We start from the raw sequence: 14,623 nt of genomic DNA, 5'->3' as shown, positions 1-14,623 counted from the left end.
AAGCCTGGTATTGATACTATTACACACATTTTCTTCACAGACTTCAGCGTCGGCAGCCCCGGGTACAGCCAGCGCTGCCTTGGGAGCGTGGCACTTGCTTCCCCACGGGAGGCCGGGGACTGCCCCATATCTCGGACCGGATGGCACCCAAGTCCCGCTGGATTTTCTCCACCGGGTCCAACCACCTGTATCCTCTCCAGACTGTCATTACCTCCAGATCTGGTGGAAAGCTTTAACGCTTCAGAAGTCTGAGCAATAAGACTGATCTTTTGTTATTCTGCTCTCAGGAATCAGTTTCAGTAACACACTGAATGGCAAATTTTACTTCTTCCAAATAGTTTTTCCCTTGGCTGCTACAGCTTGAAAAGCTTAGAAAGCTGCACTGCAACATACTGATGAGAGCTCAGGAAAAGAAAAACTTTAGAGGCAGGGAATAACATCAAGCCGTTTGATTTACGATCTAAACCAACAACTGCTGGTTGCCTCAGCTGGTCCCTTTTTTGTTCCCACATGACACACGCCTCTATTCCGATCTCAGCGAGCTTCAAGCGGATTCATGTTAGCAGCACGTTGTATCTAACCTGCCAGTGATAGTTCCTGTGCGAACTGCTAAACCAGCATTCAGGGTATAAACTTCTCAAATCCCGAAGTGACCAACCAAAGTTCTCAAAACAAGCATCCCTAGGCGTGCAGCTTCAAAACTCAAGATTCAGTACTAAAGCCTGCCAGCTTCCAGGGTGGTTTTTATTATGGAAATAAGATCAAACTGCAAGTCCAGTTTTCTATGAGTAGAAACTGGTACAGGAGTTTAATAAAGCTTCGTAACACACTTCTCTCGAACAGAGCTCTGGAGCCAAGAGGAATTGGTGGAAAATGCAGAAATGGTAACTAGACAAACCTCTCGGACTGTCCTTTTGCATACATCAACCTTAACTCGAAAGAACTGCCTCAAATGCTGAAAAGCACGGTTAGCCTTCACGGCCCGCTGAGCCCGTGACCCTGGTGAGGAGCAGACGGGTTGTCAGCGGCACGGACAGTGGTAGGGGCAGCAACCTCAGCGGGGAGTTGCACCGAGCCCCAGCAAACACTTTGCACAAGCCAGAGGCAGTTGGAATATGTCAACTTTCGACGCTCTTTATCCAAAAGTGGTCCTGAAGCAGCCATCAGATGCCACGAAGCGCCGCGTCCATCCACTCCATGTCCCCAGCTGAGCCCAGCCCAGCCCAGTTCAGCCCAACCCAGTCCAGCTGCCCCCAGAGCCATCCATAGTTCGACCACCCGACCTGGCACATCACAGCCCTGCAGGTTTCAAAAGCTGTAACATAACCTACTGCAAACAAAACCTTAAACCCACTCAAGTGTCTGACATATGCAAAGGAAAAAAGCTCCGAAGCACAGAAGTGCTTCCTGTCAGATGCCATTTTGTCCGCCAGCAGGAAGGTTTCACTGCTGAAGCGATGGAGCTCGGTATCTCTGCAGCTCCTGACAGCAAACCCACAGCTGGCATTTTACACCCTGGCACTGGGTGCTCTCACCAACATCCCTTTAGGGTGCCACTAGATAAAAGTATCCGTTGGGCACAACCGCATGGCTCAAGCTATCAGCAATGTTTTCCACCACCGCACAATGCAAACTCGTTCACTTCTTGCAACTGGCAGTAATGTATGAGACCAGATTCAGGTTTCAGTGTGCTGGAAAGAAAATCCAGCACTGGCTTCCAGTGCAGATTGTGGGGAGCAAGTAAAACATACTTTTCTTTTTATAGACTGTTTCCATGGTGCACAGAGGTTCCCATAGCTAATTCTGCAGCTGCAGAACTTCAGAGAACTGCACAGCCTGGGTATAATCCTGTGGCAGCCTGCCCCATCCATTCCCAAATCAAAATCCAGTGGCTTAACACAGACAACTGAGCCTTCTCCCACTTTGACACGAGAGCAGAGCGGCTGTGGTCGAACTTCCTCAAGCTGCTGATCAGTTTGGAGAGCACTGGAGCAACTGGAGCAAGGCCTGGGTTTCAGAGCCTGTCCGCTAAAGCTCCCAGGCAATTAGGAGGAGGTAAAGAAATAAATTCCTATTTGCCATATTTATTTTTAAGACAATTTCTTAAAGGAACTGTGTGTCTAAAGAACAAGCAGACTGGTCTAAGCAATAACTGCGTCGCTCCATCTCCACTGACACGACTCTCCAGCAGCCCTGTTCGCTCTCTCTGAGCCAGCAGGTCAGAGGACGCTGCCCGCCCGACTTCCAGGCACCAACACTCGCTGCACTTGTTCAGAGCCTGGGCCTGACCTGCCTGGACAAACCGGCCATTTCCAAAAGCATCCTCCAGAAATCCAGGTGCCAAGCACGGGCACAAACCCGCCCTGCGCCCGGAGCGCAACTCACCTGCTCCTGTGAATTCATCACCCGTAGCTTCATCTGCTTCAGGTAAGTAGAGGTGAGGGGCATGTTGTAGTCAATGATCCCAGAAACCAAAGAGGAAGGTGGTTCGCTCTCTGGAGAACAGAGGGAAAACTTTATTTAGATACAGGGATGTGGAAGCACAAACCTGTGATGTGTTCTCATAATCATTAAACATATGTATTTAGAAGCACTTCCAATCCTCAGCGAGAGCTGGTGCCCGCTGAGCTAAGGTTCCTATAAGAACACGACCCCACCAAGAACATAATTACAGAACAGATGTTGTTTAGCAAAAAAAAAAAAAAAGCATTGCTGTCACCTGCCGAAAAGACTACACATAATACATAATTTTTCAGTCTACCAAACTAGAATGTAGCAGAGGAAGAAACCGAGCCTTGCCGATGCCTCAGAAGCACTTCCATGCCAATGGGATTTATGCAGAGGTTGATGAACAAGAATATATTTGCAGCTTGCTTTAGCATTGCAAAGTCTTGCCAATTTTGCTGGGATTCCCTCAGGTAGGAGTTAACATTAAGGCAACTTATTAAGTATCTCTATCTGGTGATGAAGATTATTTTTAACACCCTCATTAAAACACAAACTTAATTGTAAAGATCTTTAATTTAAATTGTTCCTGTTGATTCCTCTGGCTGCATCACGCTGAGCTCTGGAGATCACTCTACATTCAGACCGCTCCTGCAGATCGTTTTGTCTAGCCAGACCAGAAGAGTCCCCAGAAAGCAAATTCTCAATGATTTTTCTGAATTCTCAAAGATTTGTCACCTCTGCCATCACCACCGTGGAGCTTGTGAGCTCTCCACGCAGGACACAAAGGCCTCTAGAATTACCTGTTCTAACACTGAACTTACAGGCTCGTGCAACGGGTTTGTTCGAGAGGAACGTTGCCATTTCCCACAGGGATGGCTGCTGGCTAAAAGGAAGATTTCTTTGCCCTCAGTACAGGCAGATGCAAGTGTGGAGAACTAATCCAGCCTTCCAGCACACTCTGAAGGGACCTGTGGTGTCCACTGGAAAGGGAGCTTAAGCAACAATGGACAGGGAAGAAGGATTTCCAGGAGCTGAAGGTGAATGGATGGGGGGAGGTTTCCTTTCCTGTCTCTGAATCTCCCTGGCTGGCTTGCATTTTCTGGGGTCACTGGTTTCACAGGCACCTCTGACACAGCCCCTTGAAAAAGAGCCTTCACAAAATGTTTTACAGCACCTTAGAAAACCCATCAACCCAAACATAATAGCCCTGCTTTTCAGAAATGCTGAATATCAAAAAAATCCCAGTGAAACTCAGCAGACCTGAAGACGCTTCACACCTCTGGAAATACCACATCTATCATGTCTGATTAAGAAATGACCCAACCCAAAAACTGTCTGTAACTGACTTAAACACCACACAGGTTTTTGCAAATCTGTCCAGACACCAACAGGAAATACGACGCTTCTTCTCCAGGCCCATCTAATCCCTCCCCCGGCAGCTGAAGCATCCCTGCCTGCGGGTGCGGGGAAGGGCGGCCAGAGCTCCTCAGGCCATCAGAGCTCAGCAGCTCGCTCACATGTGAAGGTGCAAAGCTTTTAGGAACCTTGTGAACTAATCCCTCCCTTCTCTTCTCACGGCTGCATGTCAGTGGTCTCTGTCATGCTTCGACCTACAGATTAATTAAGAGCAATTCTACGTCTCTGTATAACAAGCACTCAAAATAACCCATTATTCTACTGCGCAAGGATGTTACTTTGTGATGAAAAGATGCTAAAATCCCAGTGCGAGGGGAGCTTCTCGCACTGGTCAGAGGGGAAAGGGCTCCCAGGAACAAAATCTGCCACCTACCCAGGCTGGTGGGGGTCATCAGTATTTGAGTCTTTAAGAAGAGTTTAGGAAAACATTCGCTAACAAAAGAGCTGCTCTTTCCTGGAAGCCCAGGCATGGACGAGGTGAGTCCCTCAGACCTCTGAGGATGATGCATTGCTCTCCTGCCACCCCCCACTGAACAGTTCAGTGCTGCAGAAATGAATGAGGCTCAGCAGAAGCAGCATCCTCACATGGGCAGGAAGAGGGAAGTGGACGGTCTCCAGTGCTTAGATTCTGCCTGAAACCATCCTGATGTAAATCTGGAATAATCCCATTAGCAGCCACAAATTTACTGTGAATTTGTGCAACTGCAAGAGATAAGAGCTTGAGCCTAAGAAACCAAAACCTTTTTTCTTTTTTAAGCTAACTGGAAAAGAAAGAAAACCTTTGTTTTAAAAGGCCTGGGGGACTCCATGGGAACAACCCTCATATCCTACGTCACAAGAGGGGGCTACTGGAATCCTTTAGCTCATTTTTCAAAAACTTATCTATATCACATGCCCCATGTGTTGGACATACAGATGGAACAGGCAGAATGGTTTAAAGTAAAATGGTTTCGATCCTAATTCCACACTTGTGTAACTCCACTGGAATTAGTCCTAATTTAATAACAGTGTAAAGAGATCACAGCGAAGTCCACTGATGTTCAGAGTTTCCCATGAGCAAGACAATTTGCTTTTATGAATTCTGTGGGTGCCCTGCAGGGTTTGATGTCAGATATGTTTAATTAGGGATTTTTGTGATCACAAATGAAATGTGTTGAGATTTGTCTAATAGACAAGAGGAGCGGGAAGAGATGGGAACGACTCGAATTTTTTCATCTTACTGAGTTAAACTTTACCTATATATGCCTGTATGTGTGTACACCTAGGTGATTCTTCTATGACCCCAATGTTTTTTCAAGTGATTTGCTCCCGATAAATTCCTGAATATGTATTAGTGAAATCAGACACTCCTCCCCAGTAAAAGTTACCTTATCTAATCTCCTCTATGCATTTTCACAGGTACTTAGTCACTATTTAGGTCCTATTCAGAGCAGAAAGGCACTTCTCTCCTTCCCTTCCTGGTGGGTAAGAAGCAGGACTTTTTACCTGTGGGATCCTTTGTTTTCCTGTTTGATTTAAGAGAACTGCAAAGCGGGAAAGCTTTATGAAAGTAACTGATAATTGATATTAATTTATAAGTTTGTTCAGGAGATGCAGGGAGGGTGGGTGGGCACGAGGGGAGTCCCTGAAGGAACAATGACCCTTTTCATCAGCTGCCTCCTGAAAGCGGATGCCGAGCTGCGGGGCGGACAGCTCAGTCAGGACAGCTCCCTTAGTGCCAGGCCTTTAGCAAAGAGTCCTGGTTTGGGTCAAGCCTACAGGCGACATCCTTGTGGGCCTGACCCATCCCGTCGACCTTCCCGTCCACGAGCCGCTGCTCCAGCCGTGACTGGGAATGTCACTGGTGATGGATGCGGCGCAATCACTGTAAAGGTCGGGTTTGCTCCCAGTGAGGCCAAAGGCCAAAACTTCTCTTGACCTAACTGGCAAGAGGGATCGGGCCCTCAGCCGGCGGAGCGGTAAGTGCTGTGGTAATGGAGCTTAGGCTAATAAATGTCACACAGGATTATTTGGGAGAGTTTCTAAAAAATGTAACGAGTACAAAGCATTTCAGTCACTGGCTTTGGATAGCTGGCACACATAATCCACTTAAACGGAACCTCTGGGCTGTCCATAGCTCTGCTCCTAGCAGTAAATAGTCGGAAATCAGTATTTAATACTAGAAATTTTGTATTGTTGGGTCCTTTGCTCATTTAATTCTACTCCTCCGCTTGATAAGCACTGCCAAACGAGCCTGTTTGCCTTAATAGTTTTGAAATACTCTAACCTGCTGCAATTTGCTCATGTTTTTTTTAAATAAGTCATTTTGCTGGATGAAACCTCTCAGAGTCGGTTTGATGCTTTGCACTTGATCATGAAAACAAGTTTGTAATTCAGAAGAAAACCCACACAAACGTCAACTTTAACCATTCACTCTGGAAGAAAACCTGGTCCCACCTTACACACCGCTTATATCTTTTAGGCCTAGGAGCTGCAGATTGGTTCCATTTACAAAAGAACCCTAATGAGCTAGCCACCACAATGGCCACGCTAATTGCTTGTATACATACGCATAACATAACTTTGATTACTAAAACACTTTGTTATCAAAAATAGGATCATGATGTGCATATCTATTAATGACTGTACATGACTTCTTTATCAGAAATTTCAGTTATTCAGACTTATTCAGTGTCTTTCATTACAAAATTAATAGTTTAAAGGAAAAACTTTAGGTCACGTTTTCTCGGAAATCGAAGTTTCCACCCACAGATGATTGCAGGTGGATTGCAGATATATCTGCAATATTTTTGACCCGAGCTTTGTGAGGTTGCATGGGGGAAGCTCAGAAAGCAAGCTAGACTGCTTCTGCTCTCTAAGCTGAAATCAGTGACAGACAAACCAGATTTCTGCGATTCTTTCATCTTGGCTATAAAAGTGCATGAAAAATAACACAGGTTAGGAAAACCATTAGGTTAAGAAGTAGCTCATCGACAGGGCAGTATCCTGACAGCTATCAGTGCTGCTGCGCTGGGACGAAATGCTGCGTCAGCTCTGCTGGCAGCATTCATCTGCCTTTACCTTTGGGCTCCAGTCCGTTGGAGTTGAAATGCATCCTCTTCTGGCACTCGGTGCAGCTCATCAGGAACCTGGTCACGGCTTCTCTCGGGAGAAAAGCATAGGTCTCTGCAATCTGGGGAAACAACGAGAGGGCTGTATGTCCTGGGGAGGGAGGATGGCTAACGGAGAGGCGGGTGGAGGGCACGGGAGGCCACCACCATCCTCCCAGCTCGCTGCTCAGCCCAGCCACCAACATCAACGACTCGCAGCAACGTCCCGTTCCCAACAGTCAGGCCCTGGGATCCCCCATTCCCTCTGGAGCAACTGTTGATGGAGGAACATTTTGGGAGTGTAACTGGTGTGTCAGAGAGGCACTGAGGCACAAATGAACAGAGCTTCGGCCTCCCTGCGTAGCCACTCCCTCCCAGAAACTCCTTTCCGTTCCCCCTTGGAGTCTGGGAAGAGTGACGCTACGAACGTGTAAGAATCAAATGAGAAAGTCAACTCTCGTCAGCTCTGTTTGCATTGTTAATTACCATCACACCAGTAACCTGAAGAATCCATTAATCTCTTGTAAGGGCAGGTCACTTTTTCCCACAATGACAATCAATAATAGTTAATAATACTTCGCACTTCTGTGACATATTTTATCCAGGGAATTGAAAACATTTTTACAAACAGTAATGAATTAAGTCTCCTGAACCTTTGTGGGATATTTGTGTTTTACAGCTGAGGAAAACCTGAGGATGAATATTCAAAACTTGAATGCTTGAATCCAGAACTAAGCACCCACGGAAGGTGCCTGGCTATCACAGAGTCCTATTATTCCAATTAATCCCTGCCAGCAGCAATTTTACAGTATTTCTAAAGATCAAGACTAGGTTACTTGGAGGAGGAATGAGGCAATTTTAATGTAGGTTTCTTTAAGGCCATAAGAGACCATCAAACCAGGGAGTCTGACCTTCTGCATAGCCCAAGTCAGGGAACTTCACCCAGGTTCTCCTGCAGCCCAGTAGCCCGTGGTTTGCCTAAAACATCTTCCAGGAAGACATCTGGTCTTAATTGGAGGCATTAAGAGGTGGAGAGCCCACCTCTTACTTCGGGGTTGGTTCCTATGGTTAATCACCCATCCTGTTTGGTCTAAGTGACTTGTCCTAGCACGGCGGTTCCCAAACCAGGGGCCGTGACCCCAGCAGGGGTCACAGCACTTACAAGTGGGGTCATAAAGCAGACAGAAATTCGATTGTTTGTGCCAGTCCTCAGGGCTGCGAGCCCGGCAGAAGTGGGGCTCAGAACGGGAAGCAGGGCTGCAACCAGACACCTCGCCAGCGACGGCTGGCGACGGGGGCCAAGCCAGGAGGGCAGCCCAGGACGTCCCAATCCCTCTCCTCTGGCCAGCGGGTATCACCCTCCCGCCTTATTTTGTTAACAAAAATTAAAAATACCTGAATTCCAATCATTTTCTACTCGACAGGAAGGGGTGATACTTAAGCCTGGATAAAACAACGCTCCAGCAGCAGTGCGATGGGGCAGAGGGCAGAGGGTTTGCTCGCTCATGGCTGAAGCAGCCCCGTGACCCGACGTTGCGGCGGGAGGGAAAGACTTTGGTCTCCACTGAGCGGCAGCAGAGCCCGAGGTTTTACACAGGCTGATGCCAGATGGGTGGAAAGTTCAGGCAGGGACCTTGTCCCAGCCGCTCAAATGGAGGATGCAGCGCCTGGTCCTCATGGGATTCTCCTTTCACAGCCCCACCGAGCTCTGCTGTGCCTGAGCAGAGGCCGGGCTCAGCCCCTGCCTCTGGGCGATGTTTACCAGTGCACAGGCACTAGGGACTCCCACAGAAACCCCGAAATTAGGGGCCTGAAAATTGCTGCTGGCAAACGCGGTTTTGTGGCGCAGGCAAGGCGCTGCCCTTCGGCTGCCCGCGGGGCTGAGCCCCAGCTTCCCTGCTGCTTTTGCTCCAGAAAGCCCACAGTCTCTGCTGCAAACGTTCAGCTAATTTTAGTGATACAGTTGTTACTTCTCAGCTGATTTGATGCTCTGCAGAGCAGACAGCTTCCCTGATGAGTTATCTCCCATCCAAACTCCCTTTCTGATTGCCTCCCTCCGGAGGTCATGGACAAGGGCAAACTCTCCAGTGCCTCTAATCAGAAACGGTGGGGAGAGGGAGAGGGATGTCAGGGGACACCAAAGCCTCCCGAGCTGCCCCCCCAGCAGCGTCCCTTTGTGCCCCGAGCTGCAGCACGGGGTACGCGATGCAGCGTTTCACCTTCCAAACCTGGCTGCAAAGGCACTGGGGGGAGACAGGGCAGGAGCGAGGGCAGCCAGCCCAGGCAGCAGCGTCCTGCCAGGTCAGGAGGGGATACAGGCTGCTGATGTGATGATCTCAGCTCAAGAGGGAGATGGCGGGGTGGAGCGTCAAGCTCTGACTGCTGCGAGCAGGCCTGGGAAAACAGACGGATCCAGCCTGCTCCCCCGAGGCTGTGCAGGGCACAGATTAGTCCTCCAGAGAGCTGAATTGAAGGAATTAGGGGAGGGTCAGAGTGGTCTGCTGGGGAAATGAGCGGAAAGTTTTTGAATTGTGGTCGTGCTGGTGGGGCTGCCCCCTCCCCGGACTAGAAAGAGGTCACCCGTCCCCGGCCGGGGAGGGTCAGCGTGTGCCCCGGTCCCCGGCCCTGCGCTCTGCCGCGGGGGCTGGCGTGGAGCGCACAGGGTACGGAGCGATGCCCCCAGCTCTGCGTCCAGCGCCCAGGGGGCTCCCCCCACGGGGCTGCAGGGCCCCTCCGGCACCGCCAGCACGAGCAGCGTGGATGGACCCAAGGACATACGCAGGCAGGACAGGCAGGACAGGCTCCACCCCTGAGCCGGCTCTGGCAGCACAGCGAGCCCTGCATAATCTCAGGCATCATCGCAGAGACCAGGGCAGCCTGCACAGACCTCCCCAAGATGATGTATACACCAGAGACATGAGCTGCCGGCTTCTGTCTCTAAGCGACCTGGTCCTTAAGGTTGTGGGATTCAAGGGAGTAGCTTGGTTTTAGACAGTAAATTCAGCTCTTCTTGTAAAAGGAGAGCCCAAATGTTTGCATCGAAGGGCTGTGCAGAGTCAGGAGAAACAGCAAGCTCCCTGGAGAAGCACACTTCAAGCTAAATTATTCCTGACCTAACTAGAGTGGTTTCAGGATGGCTAGAGCTGGTTCTCAGCATCCATGGAGCACCTGACGAGACTGAACTCAGTGCCTGCCTCCATTTTGTAACGCAGGAAGCCCAGCCACGGGCTGCTGAGAGCATCCCCCTGGCCAGGCTCCGGCCGGGCCCCAGTCCCCCTTCTGCCTGCTCCTGCCCTTCAAGGCCCACGTGAGACATTTTCCTCTGGCCGAGGGAGACGGGGAGGCAGATGGCAGAGTGCAGAGTGTGCAGGGGCCTGGGCAAACATCCCCTTGCCCATCAGTAATACTGAGCATTTCTCTTTTTTCCCTTTTTTTTCCCCCCAGACATGTACAGTTGTCTTTGTGTGATTCACTGGGTCTCTCCTCTCCAAGCAGCCATACCGTTGTGCTCCCGCTGCAGCCCTGTTTCCCATCTCCCGAGCACAGCTGCTCTGCTTTGAAACGGCTCCTTTCTCACGCCTCCCCGCACAGGCAAACAGGACTCTCCTTCGCCTCTGCCTCCCGCCAGCAGCTCTGCTTCCACCTACCCCTCGTCCCCGTCCCCGCGGGATGCCCGCTCCCACGGCCCCTCTGCCCCTTCGCTCCCATCCCCTCGCTGCCCAGGGCACGCGGAGGGGGACTCTCACCGCTCGGTAGGTTTTCTTCTGCCCGGCATGTTTGGGTGCTTTGCCCGGCTCCGACGAGCTCTCCACATGCATCGAGTATATGATGTCAAAGAAATCTTCCACCACAGCCACGCGTTTCAGAGAGATGCCCTCAGGCTCCGACAGTCCATCTGCCCCCTACAACAGTGCAAGCAAGTTGAGTTAGTGTCAGGGATGGGTGACAGGGGTGACGAGATCGGCCCGGGGCTAGTGCAGTTGGAGGGGGCAGAGTCGTGGTGCTCCAGCCCGGGGCTGCCTTGGGCGTGGGGGATGTGGGGGATAAATTAAACAGTGCTCCAGGGAGGATCCTGCTGTAGCCAGGGCAGTGGCGGCTGCTGCTGTTGTGCTGCTAAAGCTGCCAGTGAAATTGGGCCAGGAACAAAAACAAGGGAAGAGTCCAGAGTGGAGTCACAACCAATCAAGAAATTAAATTTTCATAATTTGGGATGATTTTGCTCAGCGGGGAACGGGCAGGGGAAGCTCTTTGGACCTGCACATGGTACTAAACCGTCCTGGGGAGCCCTCCGATGTGGGGCACCCGTGCCGGCTGCAGTCCCCACGGACACGGATCAGCTGGCAGGACGAGGTTTCACTGCGATGCCAGGATACGGCCCCTAAAGGAAGGAGACAGAATCGCCCTCCTTCCCTGCACTGACCTTTCCAAGGCACCCTCCCTCTCCCGCATACGCAGAGCAGCTGAGCGCTGGCAGCAGCAGCACAGCTCTTTGTGTGCTCGGGTGTGCTGGAGAGCAGGAGGCAGTAATTCTGCCACACGGCAGTGGTGACAGACTGGTGGGAGTGGGAAGTGTGGGGAGCGGGGCTCCTCCGAGCTGACTGGCACCAACGGTGTCAGCTCACACTGGCAGGGTGTGCCGCGGGAAGGGGAGGCAGCCTCGGTACCGGCAGCTGCTAACGGCACTCCAGCACAAAGCACCAGAGCGGGGATGGCTAATGCAAGGCAGTCGGTGGCTACTGTAATGGCCGTGGGTACCGAAAAAGGGCCAGGCTCCAGGAGGTCGCTGAACTTGCTCCTTGAAAAAATGCCATTGTTGCATAGACTGATGTATGTATACAAAAAAAATATATATTATATATACATATACATACACCCCACATCCCTTTGAGGTCTGCTTTCCAACGAGGTACGCATGGATGCCGCCCAGCTGGTGCACACCCGGCTACTGAGCAGCAACCTGCCCATCTAAATGACCTGCAAACTCTCTTTTTCGCGTGCATTCGCCCATCTGTGAGGGCGGCAGAGGCTGGCAGACGTCTGCAGGCAAAAGGAACACCCAATCCCCTAACCTTTTTGTTGTTGTTGTACTGCTGGTTGGGCTCTGGGTATCTTATATGGTCTATAGATTGAATAAATGCTGTTCTTAAGCCACCAGTCAAGGGACTCTCAAAAATCAATCATTTAGAGGGACCGCCTCCTGCTAAAGACTACCCGACGTCTCGGGGAAGCAGTCTTCCCCTGTAAAGCGCTGCCTATTAAAGTTGGCTCCTCAGCCCAGTTTCGGAACAGAGACCGTCTGTGCCAGGCACGGGCTGCAGAGGGACGGGTCGGTGTGTCCACCCGGGCACGAGGATTTCCCAACACAAACCACCTTCCCCGGGGAGCCCCGAGCCGTACATAAAGGTGGCTGTAACAAAGAGAATATTGAGAACGAACACAAGGGGCAGGGTGGCAGTGCTGCCGTGGTGGGGGTCGGGAAACTTCGCCCGAGGGAGTGTCTTTGAGGAATATAGATCTAATTTCTTCTGTCACCATTCAGAGAGTTTCACTTTAATCGAGGGCATGGGTATTCCCCTGCCAAGGAGGAGCGGGCATTAGGAGGCTTCCTACTGACCAATAATCCTCCGAGCAGGGTTGAAATGAGGATAATTACAGAAACAGGACAAAGGAAAATGCATCAGGAGAAACGCGCAGTCAGATGCAACAAGCAGAGCCCTCAAATTCAAGGTTGTAACCAACCCTCTATGCAAATCACTATTTCCAGGGCCATCCCAAGCAGCTAATATCCTCCTCCCTGCGTGGCCAGCAGTCCCCTATTCCCTCCTCAGTTTCAGAACGACTGCAGTTAAGGTAACCTCGGGGTCTGGGCATCGCTACAGCCTCTCTGCTCATCCAGTGCTGCCTTCCTCTCCACCCCAGCTGGCTGCCAGATACCAGACCTGCTTCTTTGACATCCCATTCCCTGCAGCGACCCTCCCCGGGCTCTTCACGTCTCTCCATCCCCTCGTCAGCCTTGTGACTCCTCTCCCCGTGATGATTATTTAGCTCTGGGAAGCAGGTGAGATGCAAGTGGTATCAAAGCCACTGGATATAAGAAGCTGTATCAAGTCAGTGCTTCTAGAATTCCAGAGGTTTATCTCTGGCGATATCACCAAAGGTTGACCTAGGATTTAAGAGGACAGACGTGCTCTAGTCTACCTCTCAGAGGGGCCCACGCCCCTCCGGTTCCTCCTCGCACACCCAGTATTGCTCACGAGAATTCAAGGCATGAGTCAGAGCCCATAATATCTCAGAACGGCTTAAAAACCCTTTGGTTTAAACAGCAATACAAATCACTTGGGAAGAAGGATGGAAATAAGGGATGCTTTTACCTCTTCCTGCTGTTGGGGCTTTATCAGAAGTCACCTGCCCTCAAAATGAGCAGATTTCAGCAGCAAAGCTCAGCCTTGACAGAAGCGCCTGGAAGCAGGGCGGCATCTCAGGTGCCGAGGAGAGGAAGTCCCTTTGCCACCTCACAGGAATCCTCCTTTTCCCTACATTTGCCCAGCACCAGTTTATCTCTCCCCGTTCCCAGTCTCTCCTCCCTTTCTGTCCCCGCGTACCCCACAGGTCTCACCCCCCTTTCTCCCGCCTCCTCCCCACCTTCCCAGCCGTCACCACCGCTCTCTCCCCTCTCGCCTCCAGGCCTCCCAGCAGGTCTCTTTCCTCCCCAGTGCCCTTTGTTTTCCCCATCTCCTCCAGCCCCACATTTCTTCGCTCGCCTCCTCCTCCTGGGCCCCGGCAGCCCCTCGTCCCGCCGCCCTCCGCAGCCTCCAGCCTGGCGCCTCCGTCCCTCCCGCACCTCCTCCGCTGCCCCTGCTCCAGCTCGACGACCTTGGCCGTCCTCGGCTCCCCCACTTCCCGCTCACCCCAACCGCCTCCCGCTCTCGGCCCACCGGGCTCTATCTATAGCCCGGCGCCGCGCCGGGGACCGGCTGCTTTGGGCCGGGGTGGCCTCACGGCCCCGCCGCCAGCGACCGGCAAAGAGCAACGGGGAGGCGACCGCCATTTCAAGGCGGGGAAGATGTCCCGGGCAGCGCTGCCACACGCCTGGGGACCGGCCATGGCGCTGGCAAGCGCTCGCCCTGCCCCGGCATCTTTGTTCTCGGCAGCCGCCCTCGCCCTGCCCGCCCTCCCGCCCGACCCCCGCGGCCTGCCCGCACCGCCCTGCCCGCCGCTGCCCGGGGCCGGGCCCTCCGCCTTCCCCCCCCGGCCCTCAGCGCGGGGGCGGCCCGGCTCGGCCGGAGGGGACGGAGCGGGGCGCGGCCGGCGGGGACATCTGCCGCGGCGGCGGGGAGGGCGGCGAGGCGGGCGGGGAGGGGCGGGCGGCCCGGCCCGGGCTGAGGCCCGGCGGCAGGTAGCGGGGTAACCATGGCAACCGGCGGGGCCGCGCGCTGCCGGCGCTAATCCGCTCCCCCCGGGCCGGGCCGGGCCGGGCCCGCCGCCGCCTCCTCACGCCCGACCGGCACCGAGCGGCTCCGGGCAGGGCCCCCCCTCCCCCCGCCCCGCGCCAGGGCCGGGCCCTCAGGCTGCGGGCAGGGCCCCGACACACCCGGCCCTTGGCCGCGGGCACCGGGGTCCGGCCGCCCGCCGAGCCCCGGGGCGGGCCCCAGCCACCCTGCCCGCTGCCT

General features: G+C 52.8%; 2 protein-coding genes across 3 annotated transcripts in view; both read right to left on the bottom strand.

Moving 5' to 3' along the window:
• The window catches only part of NOL4L (nucleolar protein 4 like), a 64,091-nt gene that overhangs the window by 35,613 nt on the left and 13,855 nt on the right, over window positions 1-14,623 (bottom strand). Inside the window, exons 1-4 of one of the 2 annotated variants that reach the window (XM_074843172.1) lie at window positions 13,325-13,469; window positions 10,700-10,855; window positions 6,925-7,036; window positions 2,386-2,495 (exon numbers count right to left, since the gene is read on the bottom strand). In XM_074843172.1, the coding sequence (XP_074699273.1) occupies window positions 2,386-2,495; window positions 6,925-7,036; window positions 10,700-10,771 (294 nt within the window). In that variant the 5' untranslated portion in view covers window positions 10,772-10,855; window positions 13,325-13,469. Of the gene's footprint in view, window positions 1-2,385; window positions 2,496-6,924; window positions 7,037-10,699; window positions 10,856-13,324; window positions 13,470-14,623 lie in introns of those variants that run through there. The other variant, XM_074843171.1, reaches the window with a different exon arrangement.
• COMMD7 (COMM domain containing 7) overlaps window positions 10,080-14,623 on the bottom strand; it is a 45,553-nt gene continuing 41,009 nt past the window's right edge. The window contains exon 10 of the transcript XR_012625533.1: window positions 10,080-10,090. The gene's annotated coding sequence lies outside the window, so the exon portion shown is untranslated. The remainder of the gene's footprint in view (window positions 10,091-14,623) is intronic.

This window comes from Strix aluco, chromosome 17 (assembly GCF_031877795.1).
Source record: "Strix aluco isolate bStrAlu1 chromosome 17, bStrAlu1.hap1, whole genome shotgun sequence".
NCBI lineage: Eukaryota > Metazoa > Chordata > Aves > Strigiformes > Strigidae > Strix > Strix aluco.
Note: the sequence above shows the minus strand (reverse complement) of the source record. Positions and strands in the feature narration are given on the sequence as shown.